Source organism: Botrytis porri (genome assembly GCF_014898465.1).
Source record: "Botrytis porri strain MUCL 3234 chromosome Unknown BPOR_015, whole genome shotgun sequence".
NCBI lineage: Eukaryota > Fungi > Ascomycota > Leotiomycetes > Helotiales > Sclerotiniaceae > Botrytis > Botrytis porri.
In genome coordinates this window covers 47682-74823 of record NW_024066089.1, presented here as the reverse complement: position 1 = coordinate 74823, position 27142 = coordinate 47682, and the positions used below count along the sequence as shown (strand labels likewise).

At 40.5% G+C, this 27142-nt stretch overlaps 7 protein-coding genes across 7 annotated transcripts; 3 read left to right on the top strand and 4 right to left on the bottom strand.

Moving 5' to 3' along the window:
• Positions 1-782: 782 nt before the first annotated feature.
• EAF01_009813 (uncharacterized protein) lies at positions 783-2131 on the bottom strand (the record flags this gene model as incomplete). Its single annotated transcript, XM_038918069.1, has 3 exons — positions 783-1025; positions 1077-1942; positions 2059-2131. The coding sequence occupies 3 exons, from the start codon at positions 2129-2131 to the stop codon at positions 783-785; spliced, it is 1182 nt and encodes a 393-aa protein (XP_038766039.1).
• A 1543-nt stretch (positions 2132-3674) lies between these two features.
• On the top strand, positions 3675-4205 carry EAF01_009812 (uncharacterized protein; the record flags this gene model as incomplete). The annotated part of the gene is made up of 1 exon (XM_038918068.1): positions 3675-4205. The coding sequence occupies one exon, from the start codon at positions 3675-3677 to the stop codon at positions 4203-4205; it is 531 nt and encodes a 176-aa protein (XP_038766038.1).
• Positions 4206-4231: 26 nt separating this feature from the next.
• EAF01_009811 (uncharacterized protein) lies at positions 4232-5497 on the top strand (the record flags this gene model as incomplete). Its single annotated transcript, XM_038918067.1, has 1 exon — positions 4232-5497. One exon carries the CDS (start codon positions 4232-4234, stop codon positions 5495-5497), a length of 1266 nt encoding a protein of 421 aa, XP_038766037.1.
• A 481-nt stretch (positions 5498-5978) lies between these two features.
• On the bottom strand, positions 5979-7722 carry EAF01_009810 (uncharacterized protein; the record flags this gene model as incomplete). Its single annotated transcript, XM_038918066.1, has 4 exons — positions 5979-6261; positions 6328-6478; positions 6548-6765; positions 6824-7722. The coding sequence occupies 4 exons, from the start codon at positions 7720-7722 to the stop codon at positions 5979-5981; spliced, it is 1551 nt and encodes a 516-aa protein (XP_038766036.1).
• Positions 7723-9000: 1278 nt separating this feature from the next.
• EAF01_009809 (uncharacterized protein) lies at positions 9001-12667 on the top strand. Its single transcript, XM_038918065.1, has 2 exons — positions 9001-9617; positions 9672-12667. Exons 1-2 carry the CDS (start codon positions 9225-9227, stop codon positions 12429-12431), a joined length of 3153 nt encoding a protein of 1050 aa, XP_038766035.1. The 5' UTR covers positions 9001-9224; the 3' UTR covers positions 12432-12667.
• Positions 12668-12792: 125 nt separating this feature from the next.
• On the bottom strand, positions 12793-14156 carry EAF01_009808 (uncharacterized protein; the record flags this gene model as incomplete). The annotated part of the gene is made up of 2 exons (XM_038918064.1): positions 12793-13836; positions 13944-14156. 2 exons carry the CDS (start codon positions 14154-14156, stop codon positions 12793-12795), a joined length of 1257 nt encoding a protein of 418 aa, XP_038766034.1.
• Positions 14157-14848: 692 nt separating this feature from the next.
• Positions 14849-15733, bottom strand: EAF01_009807 (uncharacterized protein; the record flags this gene model as incomplete). The annotated part of the gene is made up of 1 exon (XM_038918063.1): positions 14849-15733. The coding sequence occupies one exon, from the start codon at positions 15731-15733 to the stop codon at positions 14849-14851; it is 885 nt and encodes a 294-aa protein (XP_038766033.1).
• Between the last annotated feature and the right edge of the window lie 11409 nt (positions 15734-27142).

Here is a 27142-nt window from a genome sequence, read left to right as displayed (position 1 = left end):
CAATCATCCCCTCGTCCCACCCAATGAATTGACATGAATCAACAGATAACGAGTACGAACTGAAGAGATTTTCAGACTTAACATGAATCTAGAAGACATCAAGAAGACATCAAGAAGACATCAAGAACATTCTAGAACGGGCTTATTACTAGAGCCGCAGGAGCTCGTTTGTTGGATAGGAGACTAACTACTTTCTTTGCTTGATTACATTGAAGCCAAAAAAGGCAGACAAGAAGATAAACATGAGGAAAACACACGATCTTCTTTAATGAGTTGTGATTGACAAGTAGAACTGTAATAATAGCCTCGGAAATATCGAGCAAATCGCGACAAATTCAAGGGCCTAGACGTGTTGAGAGATCGGGACGAGAAGATGAGATGTCAAGATCCAGGATTGGACTTGGTCTGATCCATGAGCTTTTACGAAGCGCGTAGGGACTATTTTGGGGTGAAAGAATTGTGGCTAAGTTTGTATAGAGCTTCAAACAGACCGAACGAACTATACTTGGGTAGCCACTGACTTACTTGGCGTCTCCTTACTGCAAAGTGCAATGTTAAAATATTCAAGTACCAAGGATCATGCCCTAGGGATCATGTGCAATCATCAATATGAACACAGGAAAAGACAGACATCCAAACCAAGAACTATGTGATGAGATCTTCAGAACCAGCCATTGACTTCAGGGCTTTGGAGCTAATTGACTCATGAATTGAAATGTGATCGAACTTTTTTCTAAGCTACAAATATTTTGTTACAACATCTACCCAGAATGTTTCCATGCTCATCGACCATTCTTCTTGTTTCTCCTTGTTGCTTTACCATTGCCGTTAATTGCAGTGGTCTTGACCTTCTCAAGAACTTCAAAATCATCAGCACCGGAACTGCTAGATGCTTCTTCAACCTCTTCATATTCTTCCTCGACTGGAGTTTTGTTCAAGACACGACCAATAGTTTTGTTGAAAGCGAAGATTGGTAAGCGGAAAAGAATAGTTTCTCTCATGGAAGGGGCAGGCAGCTCGTCAAGCTAAATGGTGAATTAGCAAAATGTTTAGAAAGAAATTAAGGAGTGACTTACATCAAGCAAAAACTCTCGATTTTTGCCATCCTCGTCAGCTTGTTCCAAGTAAACATTGTTGGCAGAATCGACCACGAGAATTTTCCCATTTTCAGCAACGACCCTCTTCTTTGGTCCAGTAATAGAGGTTGGAGTTCCTGGTGCTGACGCCTTAGACTTCTTGACTTTCTTTTCAGTCTTGTCAGTCTTGGAAAATTTCTCTTGCCTGCGTCGCTCTTTTCGATTCATTGGTTGCATAGGCTCGGCATCACCATCGGTATCGGTTCCAGGTGTAGCGGCTCCATCAAGGCCTGGAATGTTGAGATTGGGATTTCCACCCCATGCAGCGTTTCTTGCAAATGTGATGTATCTCTCAACAAACTCGCGCTGTCTTTTCCAACTCAAATAGAGGGCGAGATAATGACCTCCACCTCCAACGAAGATGAAGAGACCCACAAGCACTGAGCCAAAACCAGGACGGAATCGAGCATAGTAATATCCAGTGCCCTTCCACTTTGGGAATCCATTTTTCAAAAAGTGGTCGTAACGCGCGCGCCCCTCTCCCAAAAGAATCTTATTTATAAGACCCAAACGTGTGAATCGATCGCTAGCTTTTTGGTAATGTGCCTTGATTTCAGCTTGCGAAGGACCCTTTGAGACATTGGCACCAGACTTCTTGTTCTTGGACTTTTCGCCCTTTCCTGTAGATTTATCGGCGACGAATTGAGCCTTGACCTTATCAGGATGTTGAGTACGGGACTTCTTCTTGTAGGCAGCTCTTATTTCCTCTTGGTTGGCAGATGGTTTGATATCGAGGAGATCGTAGAATGTAACCTCAGGGCCGTCATGGGTAGCGACTTCGTTCTGCAGACGAAAGATTTCCTGATCTATGATTTGCTATGAGCTAACTGATACATTTGAAAGTGTGCAAGACGCAATTAAGGCAAGGAATTGGGCCGAAATTGTCCAATATTAATGGGATGGGCTATATAAGCCAACTCACCTTCTTTACTCCATGCCGCAACAAAGGCCAAAAGGCAGGCCAATATGGCGAAGGTGTAGAAAGAACCTCTCATCTTGCCAGAATGAAGAAGAAGTTAAGAGTATCAATTAGAAGAAGCACACGGATGATATGTCCCTGCTGTTATCAACACTTTCTTACTTTCTTAATTCATAGGAACTTTCTTCTGGTGGACGGAATTATATAAAGATGACAGCGAGATTTTTAGGATCCAGACAAGGATGACCGCTTAGTGGGATTCTGGACTTGAGTGGAATTTGGCTCATTGGGGGCAGAGTCGGTATAGGTATAGGTAGGTGTTCTTTGATAGGGTCAATGAGTTGAGAACAAACATAGCCAAACAAATTGATTTATATATAAGGTACCATTATACCTTTTTACATTTCACATTTCACATCTACAAGGGAGCTGTCTCCATAGCTAATAAGAGAATTGATTAAAGTGTTGTGTGTTGGGCCACTTGGGTGTTGGGAACTGGGTGCTATTTGCTTACTCATCCCTTTGGTAACAAGTCCATAGGTTGAGCGATGGGCAAATCTCATAGTTGCACAAATTTATGTACTTGGGTGTATAATTCTATGTATGATCTCCAAGGTTCTCTGCCTTGCTGTCTCCAATGATAAACAGGAACGAGTGGATTAGTCTTGAGATGGCTTCATGCATTATGCAAGTACACGCTTTTCCAATCTGCACGCTTCTCTCTCATGAGTCTCATCCCTCCATCCCTCCATCCCTTCCATCTCTCGTACATACTCGTACTTACTCGTCCATCGTCCATCGTCCATCGCCTTCCGAGCCTTCCAAGTTCTAAATCGGTTTACCCAAAGCTTCACCGCAACCCATATTAAAATCTGTACTACTGATTACTACTGATCCCACTTGGAACTCTCCATTCATCTTCTTCCCTTCCCCTTCCCCTTCCCCTTCCCCTTCCCCTTCTCAACTCTTCATCTTCTTCTCTTCCAGAAGATCTTCTATACAAAGTTTGACGACGGAACTTCTCGAATCTGCATGTGTTTCAGATCCCTTATTTAACCCCCCCCTGGCTGAACGCCCGGACTCTTCCTCTATTGAGGCTTTTGAAAATTCCTAATCTTCCTCCCCGGCAGCTCTTGCTGGGGATCATTTGCAGAAGGTGTAAGGGGCCAATCGTTCGTTTGTTTCCTTAAGGGATAAAATTTATCACGAAAGTTACTCTACGCAGAGAAAATCAAGTGCATCATCTATTAATAAAAGATTGATCTCTTGAATATTCATTCACTTCTACACTCACGTACGCAACTCATTCGTAAGTCTTTCTATTATGACCAATTGATATTCATTCACTCGCGATTTCTCTCTGGCTTGCATCCATTATCTCCTGCCTATTTGATGACGAATGCTGACCAGAGCTTTTTATATATATTGACAGATCTCTGAAACAAAGACACTTCAAGGGAAAAGATTTATCTTCGGACTTCTTACCCATCCTTCTTCCTTCTTCACAACCCCATTGAAAATACAAGAATCTTGAACAATTCTTCAGCGATTCGCAAACTAGCCTTCTACATTTATCAAAGTTCCTTCAAACATTTGGATTCTTCTCACCAACAGACATCATGTCTCGGATCAACATCCCCTTCGACATGATTTCGTCCAGATTTAATCTGTCCGACAGATTTTCCGGTGTGCGAGCACAATCTCTTTCTACGAGATTTGCCAACCTCAAGCCTGTCAATGAATTCTTCGATTTCAAACGCCTTTCCAAGCCGGCAAACTTTGGTGAAGTTCAGTCCAGAGTTAACTATAATCTTGGACACTTCGCCAGCAACTACTTTGCATTGTTCATCATGCTTAGTATCTACAGCTTGCTCACCAATCTCCTACTCTTGTTCGATATCATTCTCGCTGTAGGAGGAATGTGGGCTATTGGAAAGCTCGAAGGCCAAGATTTGAACTTTGCTGGTTTCCAAGCTACATCCTCGCAGCTTTACACTGGTCTTTTAATTGTCGCAGTTCCTCTTGGAATCATTGCGTCACCATTCACAACACTTCTCTGGCTCATCGGAGCAAGTGGAGTTAGCATCATAGGACATGCCTCATTCATGGACAAACCAATCGATGAGGCTTTTTCCGGGGAGGCGGTCTAGACGGTCGGCCGCAATCTCCCAAATCTATGCCCCAATGGGGAAGACCATCAGGGGCGAAGGGGAGCAGGAGAAGGAGGCAGTGGGAGCAGGATCAAGGACATTGGCAACAGTCGCGTGTCGAGGAGCTTGATAGCGAGGGTGATACAGATACACAAGGCGTTGGGTTACATTTGGGCGAGAGACGATTTGCAAGCGATCCACTTCATTTCACGGGTATAGATATTTCTTCAAACACAAGGCCTAGGCGAGGTTATTCTTACGACGAGGCCGAGCGATCTTCCGAGTCCGATTCCGAATATTCAGACTACCATGAAGGTGGTGACAAACAATTAGCTTTACGAGGGGATAACGAGGAATCAATAGTACAAGGTGCTCTAGCTCGTATTCGACGCGCTCAAGAAAAGGGAAGACAAGATGTGAAGCTCACGCAAGAAGAGCTTGATGCCTTGGAACGCCGACGAATTCGTATGCAAGCCGCTGCTGCCGCGAAAGCTGCCAAAAAAGGAAGCAGTGGAAGTGGAGCTGAAAAGAAACGACGAAGCGATCGAAAAACTGTTGATATTGCATCTCTTATGGACCCCAAGCCAGCCAGTGATCCAAAGAAAAGAAAGTCGAAAAGAAAATCCGGTAGTTCTTTACACAGTGCTGCCGCGGGACCTGGAATCGTTGTTGATGGACCAGATGGACCTTCGTATACTCCAATAGGTGGTTACCTTCCTTCGGACAGAGGCACATCTCGTTCTCGTTCATCAGCAGGTCATGGCCATTCACCTCCAGGTACGAGTCGACATTTCTCTGACGGCATGCGTCCCACTTCCCATCACAACAGTCCTCGTCGTTCCTTACCCGAAGAAGAAAGCTGGCATTCCACCAATAACAAACGGACTTCTCTTTCTTCTCAATACCATGTTGCTGATCCCTTTGATTACCAGGTTACCGCTGATCAGCCACCACCCGTCCCGCAACAGTACACACAATCATCTTCAGGTCGCCATAATTATTCCGGCCCTGCCGATATTGCTTATACTTCCGTTCAACGTAGTCCACCACAGGGCTATGCTGCCACCGACAGGATCCCTTCTGATTCATCCCTCAGACATCGCACTTCTCCGAGGGGAGAAAGAGAGGTCATAACTATTCCTGACAGTAGTGAAGAATCGGATTCAAGCGATGAGCTAGCAAGAGGAGTACAAGTTTTTCCGGAGGAACGAGAACGAATAATTACTAGGAGACCTGCACCTGTGATTGGGAGTGGGAGTGGCAGCGGGAGAAGAAAAGGCAAAGGAAGATAAAATTATGGGAATCTTGTTTACGGAGCTGTGCAATAAATAGACTTTAACTCTTTGCCTTTCAATGAATTACTTCTTGCCCAAACTGTGTTCTTGTTGTTATATGGTTTGTGATTTGTGAGATGCAGTATATAGATATGGTATGGGATTCAATATACTTTGCTGGCGATGGGAATATATATGCAATGTCTGTATACCTTGGTAGTTGATACCCATAACTTCGGAGTTGATTGATGTCGATGAACATACTTGAAATTACAACCATGTGTACCTATGCATAAAGTGTAAAGAGTAAAGAATTAAGTAGGGTAGTTTGTTATGCATCGTATATAATTGTGATTATATTTTTATCAATTGAAGTGAGTTAGTTGCCGAGAATCGAGAATCATCGTGCCTATTACCTATTACCTATTCCTTCATTATCCACCATCCTTTTCTCCCTCTCCCTTCTCTCCCTCTCACTAATACAGATCAGAAAAACCCCCTACTGAAAACTCATGCCCAACACCGCACCCACATCCCCACCCCTCCTATGCAAATCCAAAATCATCTGACCAAACAAACCATTCGCCCAACTAAACCACTGACGAGTCCACTGATGCTGATCAAACGAATTGATCGATTCGTGGATCAGACCGAGTCCGTCAGTGCTGCTGACGATTTCCTTGAGGGAGCTGTAGATTTCGGTGGGGGAGGAGGAGGTGAGGATGCGGATTATGCTGGGCATGGGCCAGGCGTGGCCGGGACCAACGTGCGGGCCGCCGACGCTGGGGAGGGGGTGTTAGTGAAAAATTGGGGGAAGGGAGGGGGAGGGGGAGAGGGATAAAACTTACGCGTTGATAACGGGACCGCGCATGAAATAGGGATTATCTTTCGAGAGGATAAACTTGCGGGTGTTTTGGTAGATGGTATCGTTTGCGCTTAGATAGCCTAGGAAAGGAGCTGCGAGGAGAGAAGGAATATTGGCGTCATCCATCCGATTTGCTGATGTTTATCTCGTTAGATGATGGTTTTTAATTTGGGAGTTTGAAAGATGAGAGATGAATGACTTACCGGAGCCGAATCCATCGACTTCGTAGGCATATACTTTTCCGTAGACGGGATCATTCACAATACCGTGTTTGGTGATAGCAGCTCGGATGCTACTTGCGAAGGTGTGCATGTGGTCGGAGAGATCTCGTTGGCCGTAGATTTTGGCCATGATTTTACTGCATGATTCGAGGTAGCGTGAGAACATCATGTTGGCGGGGATGAAGAGTTGGTAGATGGTTCTATTGTGAGATATTGTAAGCTTCTATAACGTCTTTGAAGTTGGGGGATAATACTCACGCATCGTCACTGGGTCTGAATGCAGATCGTATCAGTCCAGTGCCTTCTTGAACGGGATTTCCAGCTCCAGTATTACTCAGTGTCTCGGTTGAACTGGTTGATTCTCGTTGCCATGTATATGGACTTGTGTTAACACTACCATTTGCAGAATATGTTCCGATCAAAAGTCCTTCCGTTGTGGAGAGAATCGTCTCAATAGCATTGACCCAATTGAATTTTTGGAAAAAGGTGATATCACCCGTAGCATCGTAATAGTCGCTTGAGATCTCCAAAAATGCAGCTAAAGAGTCTAACTCGTATTTACACTCAAAGACGATACTGGTGGACTCGGCAGGAGTAAAGTTATCTGGGGTTGGTTGGTTTTGCTGTGGTGGAATTCCACTTTCGGTGGGTGCTTGGAAGGAATTGCAGTATGGTGCTTCGAGAATATATCGAGCTTGGAGATTGATGACACCTCGATAGAGACTTGCAAGGGAATCGTGAGATGAATCATTTGTCAATAATGACAAGTAGCTTTGCATCTGGTTTGCTGAATCTCGTAGCCACATCGCATCGATATCTCCCGTGATCAAGAATGTCAATTCTTCTTCCGCGTTGTCGGCTGCATAGCCTCTCCATTTCACAGCTGTGTCGAGAGAATTGGGATATGAGTTTTGGAAAATGCGGTAGAGATCAGGATCTGCAATCACAGACTCCATATCACTAATGGTTTTCTCTACAATTGAGGAGTTGAAGGTCCGACATGCTGGTTCTGGTCGCATCGATGATAATGCATATCTCCCACTGCTCAGAGGTGGATGTTGGGTGAGAGAATATTGAGAGTAATCTGGACATTGTGCTTGAACTGTAGAGAGCAAGCATGTAGCCGTGACGGCGACATTATTAGAGGAGACTCTCATGATAGTTTGGAATACTCTAGAACCTTTGATTTGAATTGAGGGTCTAGACTTGAAATCATTGAAAGAGGAGAATTGGTGTACTTATTCCCTACAGTAAGTGCAAATGAATCCTAACCCAAGTAACCTCTGAAGGGACATGATCGTATATACATGCAAGTCTGGCCAACATCGGTTAATCAGGTACAAGATGTATTGAGTTGTTTACCCCGCGATCTCCTCCCAATTCACCACACAACCATGCTGGTTTAAAAACTAGTCACTGGCGCGTGAGATCATTATGCTTTTGTAAAGCTCCACGCGTGACTCAATAGAGGAAGGCGTAAAGTATACGGCCGGACGATTCGTTGCAATTCCATCGATTCGTCCATACCCATGTCAGGGCAGATGCAGACCAAAAGGTCATTTGCTATCCATCGGATGGATGATGGCACAAGAGATGGACTACTGAACAGTGAACACCTTGTTTGCACAACTGCACTTGCTTGTTGTCATTGTGGTGCTCTTAGTCAAACGGTTGTGATCTGCGAGAGTTTGCGGGGTTGTGCTTCCTTGGCATACGAGCAGACTTCGCGGTAACATCTGCCCGAGCCGAGATATTGGTGAACGGTGTGGTTTTAATTCCCGAGAAAGTCCCGGTTGATACTTTAGTTTTTGTTATTAATTTGTATCTACGAAGTATGAGCTCGCCTATCTATCTTAGATGAAAGTAATACATCGTAAGAGAGGGACCTCTTTTAGTATCTAATACAGAGTAGTCAGGCTCTTGACCGACTATCAGTATTTAGAGTGTGAGGTGGTGTCTCGGAACAGTAATATCTACTACCTACCGGTACACATGTGGCTAAGCTTTCACGACAGTGGTTTGTACAATGAGAGAAGTATTGATGGCTGCAAAAAGAGACAGCCGTGTTGGTGTATGAGAATATGAATGTGCCAGATCATGATCATGATCACCTCTTCTGTTATGGAAAGGGCGGCAGATGAACTTACAGCTTCCTTGGTTTCATACTGATAGGTTGCACGACTTTATAAGAATAGTTCAATTTGTATGTGGTACTTCGTATGGACGTTTTCATTGTGATTGCCATTGTCATGAGAGGTAGAGTAGGAGCTGGGGTTGTCTGTATGGTCGTAGTAGAGCAGTAGAGCAGTAGGCGGCTTCTATCAAGTAGCGCTAGCTTCAGTTATCGTTAAGAGCAGGACAGGGATTATTTTAATCATACACTCAATCATCATACAATACTATACATCTTTTAAACCTATCTAGTAGCTACTTAGCATCTATTGATTTTCCATTGCCACGAAAAGGCAATTCTTACACATATCCATATCCATTTCCAATCACCTCTCATTACTTATTAGTTTATGTACGAGGTATACAACTCAATGTGACTAAACTGAGGAAATTTATGTCTCGCGACTTTTTATATGCGCACGCGTAGTGGGGTTGATATAAAAAAGATCTCGAGCTTATTGACATATGATTTCGACTAACATCGAATATGCGGGCAAGATACAGCATTCGCAATTGCGGTTTCCACCTTGGGCACCGGTTGGTGCCCTTGCGTGTACCGTTGCGAATGGTTTCTACTCAGGCGGAACCCGTCAGCGGAAACCAGCGATTAAAGCATGAGAGACTCGCCAACAAAATCGAGCAAAACTTGAAGCGTAAGAAGTTCGTCCAATCGAACGACTGGGTCGATGAGACACCAGATGGACAGAGAAAGATTTTAAAGCCATTTGATGACGAATTCCACAACACTTATTTACCCAATGTCGTCGAATCCTCCTGGTATAGCTTTTGGGAGAAGCAGGGACTTTTCAAACCACAAACAGAGCACGATGGCAGCCTTAAGCCGAAAGGAAAATACGTCATTGCTATGCCACCACCCAATGTGTGAGCTGATATATGTATTGGTAATATGGCTATCTGCTAACACTAGTCGCAGGTCACAGGCAGATTACATATTGGACATGCCCTAGCAGTCTCATTACAAGATACCCTTACTAGATTACATCGTATGCAAGGTCACTCAACACTCTACATCCCCGGCTGCGATCATGCAGGCATTGCGACCCAAGCTGTTGTCGAGAAGCAGCTTGCCAAACATCCGAAAGATGGAAAGTCTAAGAAGCAGGATTTTACAAGGGATGAATTTGTACAGCTATGTGAGGACTGGAAGGAGGTTTATCAAGATGCGATTATCAAAACGATTCGCAGACTAGGTATCTCTCCAGACTGGGACCGCATTGCCTACACAAGGAGTGAGCCATTTTCCAAAGCGGTCAATGAGACTTTCGTGCGGTTTTTCGAGGAAGGTCTCATCTACCGAGCTAATAAGCTTGTACATTGGTCATGTAGCCTCTCTACGTCTATATCCACGCTCGAAGTTGACCAAAAGGAGCTCCAAGGAAGTACCAAACTTAGTGTGCCAGGTTATGATAAAAAGATCGAATTTGGAACATTGACATATTTCAAGTATCCAATTGAGGGGTCTGATCAGACCATTGAAGTTGCAACAACAAGACCAGAGACAATGCTGGGTGATACTGGCATTGCCGTGCATCCTCAGGACGATCGATATAAGGATTTCATTGGCAAGACTGCGCAACATCCGTTTGTTCCTGATAGAAAGCTTAAGATCGTCGCCGACGAATACGTTGACAGAGAATTTGGAACTGGCGCTGTCAAGCTAACACCTGCTCATGATCATAATGATTTCGATTTGGGCAAAAAACACAACCTGCCATTCATCAACATTTTGAACAAAGATGGTACTCTCAATAGCAATGCTGGTCCTTTTGCTGGAGAGAAAAGATTCAATGCGAGGTACGGTGTTATCAACGAACTCAAGAAACTCGGCCTCTATACGAAACAAGAGCCGAATAAGATGGTTGTGCCGATTTGCAGCCGATCCGGGGATATTATTGAGCCGTTCCTGATACCCCAATGGTGGATGCGAACGAAAGCATTGTCGAAGGCTGCAATGGAAGTAGTGAAAAATGGCGAAATCGTTATTCAACCAAAGACACAAAAGGACCTATTCTTGGAACGAATGCAAGACCCTGAGGACTGGTGCCTGTCGAGACAGCTATGGTGGGGTCATCGAATACCGGTCTGGGCAATCAGTATTGAGGGTGAAGACTGTGGGAACGATGCTGATGAGGAGCACTGGGTATGTGGTCGGACAGAAAGCGAAGCTCGGGAAAAGGCAGAGCGAAAATTCCCTGGCAAGAAAGTGACACTCAGGCAAGATAATGATGTGTTAGATACCTGGTTCAGCTCCGCACTTTGGCCGTTTGCCACCCTTGGATGGCCAGAAAAGACGTCGGATCTCGAAAGTTACTTTCCGACTACGACCTTGGAGACAGGTTGGGATATCATGCCAGTCTGGGTCAGTCGTATGATCATGTTCTCTCTGAAATTGACCGGAAAGGTGCCCTTTACTGAAGTCTTCTGTCATGGTTTGGTACGCGATAATGAAGGCCGAAAAATGTCAAAGTCTCTTGGCAACGTTATCGACCCGATAGATATCCTTGATGGAATCAGCCTAGAGGAGTTGCATCAAAAGTTGCTCCATGGCAATTTGCCTCAGAATGAAGTCAAGGATGCCATCAAATACCAAAAGAAAGCCTTTCCACAAGGCATCCCGAAATTTGGAGCTGATGTTTTGCGGTTCTCGCTCATAAGTCAGACTCAATCATCTGGCAGCGACATGAAAATTGATATGAGAACGATGACTGGCTCCTCGAGATTCTGTAACAAGATCTATCAGGCCACGAAATATGTCCTTGGAAAGCTTGGTACTGATTTCGTTCCTCGAGAGAGCAGTGCTTTGACAGGGAAGGAGAGCCTACCAGAGCGATGGATCTTAACAAAGATGAACACAGCTGTGAAACAAATTAATCAGGCACTAGAAGAGCGTAGGTTCGGACTATCGACCAAGATTAGTCAACGGTACTTGTACGATGAGTTGTTTGATATCTACATTGAGAACTCAAAATCGATCATCTCAAATGGTACACCGGAAGACGCTCGCTCAGCTATGGATACATTGTATACGACAATCGAACATGGCTTGCGACTTTTATCTCCCTTTATGCCCTTCTTGGCCGAAGAGCTCTGGCAGCGGCTACCACGCAGACCAAACGACAACACACCTTCAATCACAATCGCTGAATATCCACAGTATGAGCCATCCTTTCATGACACGAAATCCGAGGTAGCTTATGAGCTTGTACTAGGCTGCTCTAAAGGTATTCGTTCACTGTTGGAAGACTACGCTGTTAGGGACGAAGGAGTGGTTCATATCTCCTGCCTTAATCAAATGTCATACGATACTGTTTCGGCGCAACTCCCTACGATTCAATCACTCTGCGCAATCCGTCGCAAGACACCAGTAAAGATCAGTGTTGCTAAGGCTGGAGAAAGCAAACTTACTTACTGTGCAGTTTTCCCTGTTTCAGCTGATGCAAACGTTTATCTTGAAGTCAATAATCGCATACAAGATGCTGCGAAGGAGGCTGAAAAGTTCAGAATGAAGATAGATGAAGCAAGAAAAGAACAAGTTGATGTGCATACCATCAAAGCAGAGCTAAGCAAAGGTTCCGATACTATTCAATTTTACCAGAACCGGGAGCGAGATATCGATGCAAGATTACATGCATTACGAGAGACCGTAGAGATGTTTGAGAAGATGAAGGTTTAGGCTGTGGGGCCCTGCTGGCTTATAGCATAACTTGAAAGTACCACCTCACAGTAGCATTTCACCAGGCTAGACCGCGTAAAGGATTCTGGTGGAGGAAACTAAGATGATAGGGGAATTGCAGTCACCAGGTGACCTCTTCTCACCAAAATAGAGCATAGAATCAGGCGCTAATGCTCGTTGTATATTAAGAGATATAGAGTCCTTTGAACTCTCTACTCATAATCAATAGTGCAGCCAATAACTCACTTCCTGATATGCGATGTGATCTGTGATAAATGCAATAGTATACTTAGTATTACCATATTTGTTCATAAGATGTGTGTCAAATGGGCTCTAATATTCACATTCCCCTTCCAAGATTCTATTTCCCATCTACTAATGACTTGAAGGCTTGCAACAGATCATCTCTTAAATCCTCCCAGCCCTCAATTCCTACACTGACCCGTAATAATCTCTGATCAACAGTTGCATCTGACATTGCCCTCCACTCAATCAAACTCTCTACACCGCCCAAACTCGTAGCGTGATGGAACAATTCCAACTTACTGGGTAACTTCTTCGCAAAACCTACTTCTTTCAAGACGATGGAAAATACCGGTCCAAACCCATTTGGCATCTGCTTCAATAGCCACCCATCCTTAATATCCTCTTCCTGCAAACTTGCATGTTCAACTTTGAGCACTGCCTTCCTCACCACCTCTGCTTCGAGATCATTAGCTTTCAAAGCACTATCTAACCAGAAAACGAGATTCTGCGCCGACGCCGATTGCTGCTTGACGCGAATTTCCAGCGTTCGAACACTGCGGATCCCAAGCCATCCTTCCATCGACCCCATCACATTCCCCAGCACCACTCGCTCTTTCTGCAGCCCCTGAAACCAACCATCTGCAACGTGTTTGGGATTCACAGTGAGAATACCACAGAGCATATCGGAATGACCGCCAATATACTTGGTACCGCTATGCATAACGATATCCGCACCCCAGAGAAACGGATCCTGCAGAGGCGGCGGCGCAAACGTCGCATCGACGGATAGGAACGCGCCGCGCGAATGCGCTTTCTCGGCAAAAGAGGCGAGGTTGTAGGCGGTGCCTTGGGGGTTTAGTGGAGTTTCCACGTGGATGATGTCGCCGGGGTGGAGATCCTCGGCGGGACAATCGAAAGGGAGTTTTTGGAGCCCGGTCAGTTTGGTGTGTACGTCTATGACGCCGTGGCAGCCGTGGTAGCCTTCGCCGATGGAAATGCGTTTGGGGTTGAGATAGACGAGAGAGGCGTGGAAGGCGGAGAGTCCGGTTGTGTATGTGAGAGTGGGGCCTTTGAGGATGTTGCTTAGGATTGCTTCGAAGCGGGTGGTGGTGGGGGCGCTGATGCGGGAATAGACGTGGCTATCGTGTGGTGCGTTTGGCTATCATGTGGTGTTAGTTATGAGATTTGGAAGATAGGAGGGAGATAGTGTGCTGAACAGGTAGATCATGTGATTGCAGTGTTTGATAGGACGGCGGGGGTACTCACATCTAGCTCACCTATTGCAACGAGGTCGTCTGGATTATTACTGTAGCGGAAAGTGGTGGAAACGTGTAGAGGTGGTGCAACATCTTGACCTTTGTTGAGGAAATCGTCGGCGTGTACGGTTTGGGAAGAGAGTGATAATGTAGAGAGTCCTTGATTGGGGGTGTGATCTTGGAGATCTTGTTGACCGTTTAGACCGGGCTGAGAGGTTGCCATGTTTTTGGGAGGTTTTGTGAATGACTTTAACCTTTTTACTGTAGTCTTGTACAGCTATGTAGATGCATTTGAATAAATGCAATGAGATTTAAGAGACTCGAACGATTATTTGTATCGATAAAGATTCGTCGCTGGGTAAGGTTATCGTATCCTAGTCTCAAGTCGATGGAGTGAAAAAAACTGGAGCTTGAGATGAAATAACCGCCACCAATTGCAGACTCACACATAACATATGATACCAGTTATTAGATTCGAGAATGAATATTTTGAACAGAATAGTTACGGACCGGCAAATTATTACGTAGATGTATCTATATCTCTAATACTCAGTAAAGTTCCAAAGGTGTGAATCATAAGACTTTTGCAGGTAAAGATCACGATCACAGTGGCGCAATTCACACGCATTTGTCAGTGATAATCATGATCGATTCTCCACAATTCGTCGCTTCAGGCCGAGGTATCGCTAAGACTAAGTTCCCCTTTTGATTCTAATACCAGTTACATTGTAACAAACGATGAGCTTCAAAAAGGATCGAGAAGCTTGAAGTTCAAGTTGGGGATATTATAATTTTTTAGCTATACAGTAGTTTAATATTCATCTGGAATATAAACAATATATTTGCTGATATAGAGGGGTAAAATGCTCAATTCGAACATGTCACATTTGCAGCTTGCAGTTTCTCTACAAACAGCTACATTTCTTTCTTCATTATCTTTTTGTTTTTAAATCGGTCTGCAGTATCGAAATTTACCAAAACCGCTTTACCTTGCGATATCAAGAACTTGTTTTCATCTAAAGAACCATGTATAATCCCCAATTTGTGTAATTGTTTGATGAGAGTCTGGCAAAGAGATAGGGCGGCAATCGTAGCTCTCCTACCTTCAACATTTTCCGTTAGCAAACCTATCACGCGTCCAGCTTCAGTTATATATCCAAGAAACTTGGGGATAGAGATGTTACGATTATGTAGCCAAGAATATACTTGGATTTCAGCGATGTAGTCTGTCTCCCAGTAGAAGTTGGCGACTTTAGCAATGACTGGTCTGTTGAAGGCTGCGGATGATACCAGATGCACATTGGGTTCTAGTTTTCGAATAAATTCGAGCGAGAGATAGTCAATATGACTTATTGGCTTAGGAAACCATGAGCTATCAATTGTAGGGAGGGCAGCTTTGAAAGCTTCAACCACAGTTGGAATTCCACCTACTAGAGAGATTCGGGCCAGGTTCCAACTTTCGGCATTTCCTTCGGATGGCAAAGGAGGTAATTTCTTTGAGAGAAGAGAAGGGGAGCAGAGATCTCTTGCGAGATAGGTTCCAGGATCAATTGTAATGTATCTGAGACGCTTTCCATCTACTAGAATTCGGAAGTAATTAGGTAGGATGTTCTCGATATCGGTATCTTGGTTCAGTATTTTGATTCGAGGATGAGACATCGGTAACGGCCAATGTCCATGGTGTGATGAGACAGTGATGTCTCGTACTGCGATGGATTCGATCATAATATTATTTGGGAACAACTGTTGTTGTTTAACATTGAGTCTTCGACCAATGTTTCCTTCTGATACTTCATACATTTCGGTTTCAATGCCTACCTAGGTCGTAGAAAGAATCCTACGATTCATCAACCTGTTAATTGACACCAAAGGAATTGCCTTGCCACAAAACTACGAGTTGGTATGTTGGTGGCATTGTATCTCCTGCGTTGTGCTGGAGTGACAATATGAGAAATGAATATGTCTTGTCTTGTGCACGTATGATGCTCAAGACAGATTGTCTTTATTGTAGATGGTCGGTCTGATGTTTGAAGTCTTGATAACATAAATTGTCAAATTGTGGAGACGGCGCTAGTCTACCGAGGCCGATTTGGTCGATATGGTCAAAACCTCAAAAATAGATTTCTATTTGAAGTAAAAAAAATTCTAAAATTTGTATAGTATGACTATAGAAAACTTGAAAAAAATATTTGTATTATATAGAGTATAATTTTATTGTATATTATTATAGAAATTATATATAATATATCTTCAATTTTTTAAATAATATAATAGTAATAATGATATTATTGAATTATAATACTTATTTTAATAACGTAACTTATAGTGAACCAGGTTATATAAAGAACCGGGTTACATTTAGCCCATTATTAACTTCAAACCCCAACAAATTTTACTATATATACCGAATCACCTCTTATATTTTCTCAAATTGAAAAGAAGATATAGAATATTATTATTGTATTTCAATTGAAGGAATTTAAATCAATTAGAAAGGCTGTAGAGTATTTCAAAGTTCCTAAATCAACTCTTATAATTAAAATCATTAGAAGGAAATCATATACTCAATCCCACAAAATAGCTCAAATTCTTTCAAATATAAAAGAAAATACTCTTATACAATAAATTTCACAATTTATTATTATTGGATTCCCTACTATACCTATATTAATAAAAGAAATAATTAACGAAATTCGTTTTCAATATATTCAGGTTATATCATTTCGAATTCCTACCTTAATAGAAATTCCATTTATAAATTATAAATAGATCTATAGATTTCAAAAGTGATATCCAGAACTTAAAACATACTATTTATATTAATTAGAATTTAATTAGATTAAAAAGGTAATATTAAAGAATATTTAGGTTTGATTTGATATGTTTTATATATATCTTATTAAACAAAAGTATGAATTAAATAATATATATAATATAAACAAAACCAGATTTGAAGTTAAAAGTACTCAAAATATATATATTATAATCAATTCTATTTAGAAATCGAATTAGAAAGTTATAGTTGGTAAATAAGAATGGATAACTATATTTAAATATATCAATATAATTGGAAAGGCTCTATCACCTATAATCATTTTCAAGGCTCAGAATACAAATTCTGTATAAATTCCAAAGGATACATCTTAAAGCTAATAGTTCTCTACTAATACAAATGAATAGACTTTAAATAGTTATAGATTAGAATAACTAAAAAGGGTTTTCGAATTAGAATTCAAGAAAGTATTAGGTGATCAACCTCGACTTTTAATTATGAATAGCTATTCAAGTTATATTATAGGTAGCTTTATTACTTTCTATATAGAGAAGGATATTAATTTACTTATATTACCTCCTTATTATTCTTATTTATTTCAATTATTTGATATTATAGTATATAGGCTAATAAAACAATATTATGCTTTAAAGATCGATTGATATTTTCAAACTAATATAAAACGAATTCAAAGAGCTGAATGAATAGAACTCTTTCAAAATATTAGAAAAAAAGCATTGAATTCTTTTAATATTAAAGCTAACTAAAGAGAAGCTGGTTTAATACCTTTTGCTTTACAAAAAGTACTCAATTTATTATTATTTAACTCCTCCTAACAATCTTTCACTTTACAAATGAGAACCTTTAATCAAGATTTAGATTTATTTATACTTAAAAGCTCTCCTTCAAATAGGATAAAACTAAGGCAAGCAAATCAGACCTTTAATAAAGCTCTAGCAGATAATAATTCTTTTGTATTACTAATTTGTCAATATGTCAAAAAAATAATTAGACTTATAGAATCTCAAAATGCTAAGATAGTCCTACTTCGGAAATAGCTTACTAATGTTTAGAAAGTAATTGAGATTTGAAAGAAAAGAATTAAAGATAAAAGAATCAAATTACAAGGTTAATTTGTCTTTAATAATAAGGAAATACTAAAAATGGTATATAAGGCGGAGGAAAAACCTAAGAAGAAAAAGTCATGAGAACAATCATATAAATATTTAATTAAAGAATTAAAAGAGGAGATTGAAGAAAAAGAGTTAGAAAGTAATTCAAGTGATTTAGAATTAGAATTGGATGAATATATAGCTTGTAGAATAAGATTATATAAAGAGAATTGAATTTTGTAACTCGATTCCTTATATAACTCGGTTCATTATAAGTTATATTAATAGATATTACTTTTTATTAATTATATAAAACTTATATAATTATCTTAATACATATAATCTTATAATAAATAAATATATTTAATATAAACAAATAATTAAATCTATTAACTTTTCAATTAAAAATCTTTTAATTAAATTTAAAGCTAATAATATTAAGTTATATAATTGTTATAATAAAATAATATATGATTTTACTGTAATTAATAACCCTTCTTTCTTTTCATTAACTTTTAATATATTAGATTTAAGAAATTCAAATAATTTATTAAAGTCTATATTCTTTGAATTATTAGAAGTCAATAGAAATCAATATTGTCACGGTGTGAGATCACGTGATATATTGGACCTCTCGGAGGGGTCCGGAATGGGCGCTTGCGCCGGAGCGCAAGTGAGCTAGAGCCCGATCGGGCTAGCTCGCTTGGGAAAATTCTGTATATTTTCAACTTGAAAGATCCTATATTGTAACTCTTTGAGCTACATCTTAATTCTAAAATCTGAACTTATTATCTGAATCACTATAACTTTATTATATTAAAGCAAAGTTACTAGAGCCTTATTCTTGTCTACCAGCTCTATAATACTATATAACTTTAATTCTATAAATATTGTTTCCATAATACCCACTTCACATTCATTTGACTAATTTAAAGATACTTTAACTTTTAATATTTCTATATTTAAAAGTCCCTAAGCCTAATACTAATATTTTCAATCAATATCTACATATTATATCAAATTAAAAAAAATTAATCAATTACTTGAATAAGAATTTTCTGAAATATTAATTAAGGAATATATTCAAGCTACATTATAAAAACAAATTATTATATAAAATACCTATCTATTTAATTACTTTATTGAATCTATACCTACCACTTTTATTCATATTAAAACTATATCCCTCAAGATTTCTATTAAATTTATAATTACATTAACCCCATTTTTTATTAAAACTTAATTGAACAAGAAGCTTTTCAATCCTATTTCATTCAATAGTATTAAATTCGATCTCGATTACTTTACAAATCAAATTCAGAATAAGATATATACTAATTCTAATTACTTTAATATCATTTACGCTTATCTATCCTATGTTACCAAGAGATTTACTAGAACTACTATCTTACAGATTCGCCTGTATAATATAAAAAAAGAATTCATTTGTCTAAAGGATTATATTGATTTACTAAATATTCTAAAACGAGCTTACAAAAACGTAAATAAGATTACAAAAGCTTAAAAACAATTAATATTTTATAATAAAAGAACTAATTATTCTATATATTCTACATCGAATTTTAATAATTAATATTAAAAATAGGAATAATTAATAATAATATAATTCTAATTATTTTACTGAAATAGGGTTTGTCTAATGAGTTAGTAGATTAGATTATTATTATTAAATTATTAATATATAATACTAATACTTATACCATATTCTACTAGAAGCTAAAGAATTGTTATAGATACCTAAAGTATAACCATTTAACTATTACTCTATTTCAATCTATTTATACCCCTATTTTTATTTTAATCTATAACCAAAAGGTAATTCCCCCACCTATCTCCACTGAAGATTTAATGAATCTCAATTCTTAACAATAAATCACTAATAATAATTTATTATAAAAAGAATATAGTGAATATTATTACTATAGCTTTACCAATTACTTAATCTATAATTATTTATACCCTAATATTTATCCTATTCAGCTCCGAGTTACCACTATTATAATTAATTCTACCAAAAATAGTCCTATATTGAATAACTCTTTAAAAGATTGGGACTCTATATACTCCCCACCTCACTCTTTTCCCCACTTATTAACCAGTTGTTACGGGAGCTGCCTCTAGGGTCACGTGGAAGTGTCTAGAGATCTCTCGAGGTGGTTTAGACTAGACTTCAAGTAGGAATTCAATAAGGTTGTAACTGGTTGCAATTCTCGTAACTATAGTAATGAAACTAATGATTGTTCTTGAGCACGAAGCTCTACATTGTAATGAAATCTGTTCTCTTATATAGACCTTCCTGCTCTGCAGAACCTACAGTTCTGTCTTGTCTGGATCCTCTGGATCCTATGGATCTAGATGTTTATTCTTCGATCCCCTAGATCCTCTAGGTCCATCACGTGACTTCCTGACCATGTGACGCGGTATATTGGATGCCGTCGTAACACCAGTTCGATTGGTTCAGGAAACAGGACACGCCTGATTTAAACCATAATTAGGATAATTCCCCACATATTCTTCGCCTATTTATTACTACTACCTATAACCTTCCATTAAAAGATAAACTGAATAATTATATGAATCTTATAATCCTATTTATTAAATTGTTTATAAAAAAGAAAGATCTTCCAATTTATACTATAATTGATAGTAGATATAAAAGAACTACTTTTATTAATCAAAGTTAAACATTATCCCAAAAAATATCTATACAATAACTATTTATTGTTTTCGAAATTATAAAATTCGATAAAAATTTTTTATTAGAAAATCAAATTATATCCTATATTTATATAGGATTTAGAATTAATAATTATATTGAAAAGAAGATCACTTTGTATATAATTGAATTAGCTCATTATTCTATTATACTAAGAATAGCCTAGTTTAAGAAATATAATTTATATATTAACTTCACAATTAATTTATTTCAATTTAATAGCCCATTCTACTATAAGTTTTATAACACTTTATTTTATTTATCCTATATTAAAGCCCTATTTAATATCCCTTTAAAAACCTAACCTATACATTTACCAGCCTATTTTAAAGGATTAGAAAATCGAAATATAATTAAAATTTCCTTAAAAGTTTATTTAATTTATATTTATTGAAAATACAAAATATTCTAAATATTAATAAAACAAATCGATAATATTTTGAATAAAGAAAAAGAGTTCAACTTATAAGATTTACTACTCAAATTTCGAAACTAAAAAAACATCTTTTCCTTAAAGAATATAAAGAAGCTATCCCCTCATCAGCCCTACAATTATAAGATTTGGTTTTAGAAAGAAGCTGTTCCACTATTTAATACTTTATATTCTATATCTTATACCAAACTAAAAACTTCAAAACAATAATTAAAGAAAAATCTTAAGAAAAGATTTATTTAGTCAAACTTTTCTTCTATTACATTATCTATTCTATTTATTAAGAAAACTAATAAAGACCTTTGATTTTTGTTACGATGGTCTGCCACAATAGACGTCACGTGACCCCGACGCTTAGGTAACCGGATCAGAGGGATCATTAGTGATCCAGTTGATCGGATCAGAGGGATCATTTGTGATCCGACTGAGCACAGAGAACGAAGGTCTATATAAAGGAATGGGTTTCATTACAGTGTAGAGCTTCGTGCTCAAGAACAATCATTAGTTTCATTACTATAGTTACGAGAATTGCAACCAGTTACAACCTTATTGAATTCCTACTTGAAGTCTAGTCTAAACCACCTCGAGAGATCTCTAGACACTTCCACGTGACCCTAGAGGCAGCTCCCGTAACACTTTGAGCACCATTTCTGCTTCAAGTACCGATTCAATACCAACCGACGATATGGCACCCACCAGTGCATCCGCGAGCAGTCAGGCACAAGCACCCGACACCGACGATGTCGAGATGACCGATGCTCCCAAGGAAATTACCATCAACGAAACACTCAAGATTGCCTTACCAGACAAATACCAAGGAAGTCGACAGGAACTCGACACCTTCCTCTTGCAACTTGAAATCTACTTCAGATTCAACGAAGACAAGTTTACCGAAAAGGAATCCAAGAGTGTATGGGCCGTATCATACCTCAGAGGAGAAGCAGGCAAATGGATTCAGCCATACTTGCGGGACTACTTCGAGAACAGCGAGCGATACCGCATGAAACCTACCAGAGTAATCTTCGAGAGCTTCGAAGGGTTCAAAACAGAAATCCGTAGGATTTTCGGAAACGCCAACGAGTTAGAGATAGCCGAGGAAAAGATCTTTAACATCAAGCAAACAGGATCAGCCCTCAAGTACGCTACGGAGTTCCGAAGATATGCAGGAATGACCAAATGGGATAAGACCGCCATCATGAGCCATTACCGAAAAGGGCTCAAACCAGAAGTACGATTGGAACTAGACCGAGACGGCGAGAGTAATGATTTGAACGACTTAATCAAGGACTCTATTGAAGCCGACGATCGTCTCTACAGATTTAAGCAAAGCCAAAGATCATACAAACCTCAAGAAAATCAAAACCAAGGGCGTTACCGCAAGAACGAGGGTAGACCACGATACAATCCACAGAGATACGGAGACCCTATGGAGTTAGACGCCACGCACCACGCAAACAGGAATGATGATCAGGAAAAGAAACGTAGACGAGAAAACAACTTATGCTTTGAATGTGGAAAAACAGGGCACCGGGCAGCGGATTGCCGAAGTAAGAAGACAGGAGGAAAGAAAGGCAACTTCAAACCCAAGTTCGGCAAAGGCCAACTTAACGCTACCTTTGTATCCCAGGAACATCCAGCTAAGACCGAAGAAACTGAGACCTTCACCAGTGAAGAATTCCGGAAATTATTGGATGAGTTACCACGAAACCAAGAGGGTATGAATGCAGTAGATTTGTGGGAACAGGAGTATTACCGAACCCCATCACCGTCGGTAACGGAAGAATGTATTAAGGAAGAGATACCAGCAGATCACGCGATGATGAGCTGGACTGCTTGCTATGATGAATTCTGCGGAATCCATCGATCAGATAAAGAAGCAACCGGATGGTTCCCCAAGAAAAGAAAGACAAGGAACCAACAATCCAATGAAACAGACAAAAAACAAGTTACCCAGCAATTGAATGCTACAGGACAAGCAGGACAGATATACTGCAAGGTCAAAATAAACGGACAAATACAGCAAGCCATGATAGATTCAGGGGCTACAGGAAACTTTATTGCACCAGAAGCTGCAAAGTACTTGGGAGTTCCACTCCAGAAGAAACAAAAACCCTACCAATTGCAGTTAGTTGACGGACAACTAGCAGGATCTGACGGGAATGTTTCACAGGAGACACGACCAGTACAAATGAACATAACCCAACATTCAGAGGTTATACAGCTTGACGTTGTGCCATTGGGCCAACAACAGATCATCTTAGGGATGCCATGGTTGAAGGCACACAATCCTAAGATAGATTGGTCACAAGAGACAGTGACATTTGATCAGTGCAAGAACGGTCACGACGACACGTTCAAGGCGTCCGCGAGACGTAACACGCGCCAAGGAGAGTTGAACGCGAACAACACCGGCGACGTAGGACACCCAGTCCAGGGTCCTCCATTAAGAGCGAAGGCCAGTACACCTCCTCTACAAATGCAGAAGCCAACGACACGGCAGGAAATCGCAATCAAGGCAGAAGAGCCTATGATACCAGAACAGTACAAGAAATACGAACATGTGTTCAAGGAACCAGGGATCCATGAGGCTTTGCCAGAACACAAGCCATGGGATCATGAGATAATATTGGAGGAAGGCAAGATGCCTGTGCACACCCCAATTTATTCAATGTCAGCCGATGAGCTGAAGACGCTCAGGGAATATATCGATGACAATTTGGCCAAGGGATGGATCAGGGAATCCACGTCCCAAGTGGCAAGTCCAACTATGTGGGTACCCAAGAAGGATGGTACTAAGAGACTAGTTGTGGACTACAGAAAGCTCAACACGCTTACCAAGAAGGATCGATATCCACTTCCATTAGCTACGGAATTAAGAGATCGATTGGGCGGAGCTACCATATTCACCAAGATGGACCTGCGCAACGGGTACCATTTGATCAGAATGAAGGAAGGCGAGGAATGGAAAACCGCTTTCAAAACAAGATACGGGCTATACGAATACCAGGTTATGCCGTTCGGGCTAACTAACGCACCAGCTACTTTCATGAGACTCATGAACAATGTGTTGTCACCATACTTAGACACTTGTTGTATATGCTACTTGGACGACATCCTAGTATATTCAAACAACGAGAGCCAACACATCAAGGACGTCAGCAGCATCCTCGAAAGCTTAGCCAAAGCCGATTTGCTATGTAAACCAAGCAAATGTGAATTCCATGTTACGGAAACGGAGTTCCTAGGATTCACCGTATCAAGCCAAGGGCTCAAGATGAGCAAGGATAAGGTCAAGGCAGTGCTCGAATGGAAGCAGCCTACCACGATTAAAGAAGTACAATCTTTTTTGGGATTCGTCAACTTCTACCGAAGATTTATTAAAGGTTATTCAGGGATTACAGTACCCTTAACCAATTTAACCAGAAAAGAGCAAGGAACGTTCGAATGGACCGCCAAGGCGCAGGAGTCCTTCGAAGCACTCAAACAGGCAGTAGCCGGAGAACCAATACTGTTAACATTTGACCCAGAAAAGCAAATCATAGTGGAAACGGATTCCTCAGATTTCGCTATAGGGGCAGTTCTGAGTCAACCAGGTCAGAATGAGAAATATCAACCAATCGCATTCTACTCTCGAAAACTATCACCAGCCGAACTAAATTACGAAATATACGACAAAGAACTACTGGCGATAGTCGATGCATTTAGAGAATGGCGAGTATATTTGGAAGGATCAAAATACACAGTACAGGTGTATACGGATCATAAGAACTTGGTTTACTTCACCACAACGAAGCAATTAAACAGACGACAGGTCAGATGGTCGGAAACCATGGCCAATTACAATTTTAAGATTTCATATGTCAAGGGATCAGAAAACGCTAGAGCCGATGCTCTAAGCCGAAAACCGGAATATCAGGAAAACAAGTCGTACGAATCATACGCTATATTCAAACGGGAAGGCGAATCACTGGTCTACAATGCACCGCAACTAGCAGCCACTCATATATTGGAAGATAATCATCTAAAGAACAAGATCCAATCATACTACGAAGGCGATGCTACAGCAATACGCATACTCAAGGCAACAGAACCAGGATTCACGATAGAAAACGATACAATATACTTCCACGGAAAAGTATACATTCCTAGCCGAATGACCAAGGAATTTGTGACGGAACAACATGGGTTGCCCGCACACGGACATCAAGGGATTGCAAGAACATTTGCAAGAATACGGGAAATCAGTTACTTCCCACGAATGAGAACGATAGTTGAAGAAGTTGTTGGAAATTGTGACACCTGCATACGAAACAAGTCATCACGACACGCTCCGTATGGTCAGCTCCAGACCCCAGACATGCCTTCTCAGCCATGGAAGTCCATTACATGGGACTTTGTGGTTAAACTACCACTCTCAAAAGATCCTACTACAGGAATTGAGTACGACGCGATACTCAATGTAGTAGATAGACTAACAAAATTTGCTTATATGATACCATTCAAGGAAACATGGGATGCTGAGCAACTAGCATATGTGTTCCTAAGGGGCATAGTAAGCATACACGGAGTACCAGATGAGATAATCTCGGATCGAGACAAGCTCTTTACCTCGAAATTCTGGACTACCTTGCTAGCACTTATGGGTATCAAGAGAAAGCTATCGACATCTTTCCACCCACAAACAGATGGTCAAACAGAGAGGACCAATCAGACAATGGAAGCATATCTTAGATGCTACGTAAATTACCGACAGGACAATTGGGTAGAACTATTACCTATGGCACAATTCGCATATAACACATCGGAAACGGAAACCACAAAGATTACACCAGCACGCGCTAACTTTGGGTTCAATCCTAAAGCATACCAAACACCGATACCACAGGAGGTTAATGCCGAATCAGCAATAATACAAGTCGAACAATTAAAGGATTTACAAGAGCAGCTTGCTCTTGATCTAAGATTTATATCATCCAGAACAGCAGCCTACTACAATACGAAACGTAGTATGGAACCTACGCTTAAAGAGGGGGATAAAGTTTATCTGCTACGACGAAACATCGAAACCAAAAGACCAAGCAATAAACTAGATCACAGAAAACTAGGACCATTCAAGATTGATAAGGTAATAGGAGCCGTTAATTATCGGTTGAAACTACCAGACACGATGAATATTCACCCAGTGTTTCACATATCCTTACTCGAACCAGCACCACCAGGAGCGCCAAGTGCGCCATTTACGGAAATCGAACCAGTTAACCCGAACGCCATATACGATGTCGAAACAATACTAGATTGCAAGTACGTCAGAGGCACAATCAAGTATTTAATCAAATGGTTAGATTATCCACATACCGAGAATTCATGGGAACCAAGAACAAACCTCAACTGCCCTGGGAAGTTGGAGGCGTTCCACCAGCAATACCCGGATTTGCCCAGAAAGAAGGAGAATCCATTGAGGCAAGGATCGAAGGATCCAAAGAAGAAGAATCGAAAGCAAAGGAGTCGTCGCTAGGATCAGCAGTCGAAACAGATGCTTGTTCCCGCTCCTTTTCAACACGTTCATTTTCCAACCTATCCTTTTCCTCAGCTGCATCCAGCTCATCCAAGGTTTTCAGACCACGACGCAACATGGCACCAGCACGGTCACGAAGGGATCGTTGCTGAGTGTCGAGGCGAATCAATTTAGAAAGAGTAGCACGGCGCTCCGTTTCCAGACGTTGTTCCTCGCGCTCCAAAGCATCCCAATCCGAGACAGTGGGAGGAAGAAGGTCACACTTCAGACCAGCTTTAACACACTCACCACAACGACGAGACTCTGACAAAACACGACATTCAAGTTTGCGGGAAGAACAACGAGCACAAGGATCATCCATAATAAAACCTCTTTCTTTGAATTTGGTATACAAGCAAGCACGATTTTCAGTTGATTTGGGAGTCCTAACAACAGGCATTATGAAAGAAAGAAATCAGTCATTACATTATTACAAGAAGTGGGGTAAACACTATAAGTAACGCTTGGGGACAAGCGCTAAGCTAGGAAGGGGATAGTGTTACGATGGTCTGCCACAATAGACGTCACGTGACCCCGACGCTTAGGTAACCGGATCAGAGGGATCATTAGTGATCCAGTTGATCGGATCAGAGGGATCAT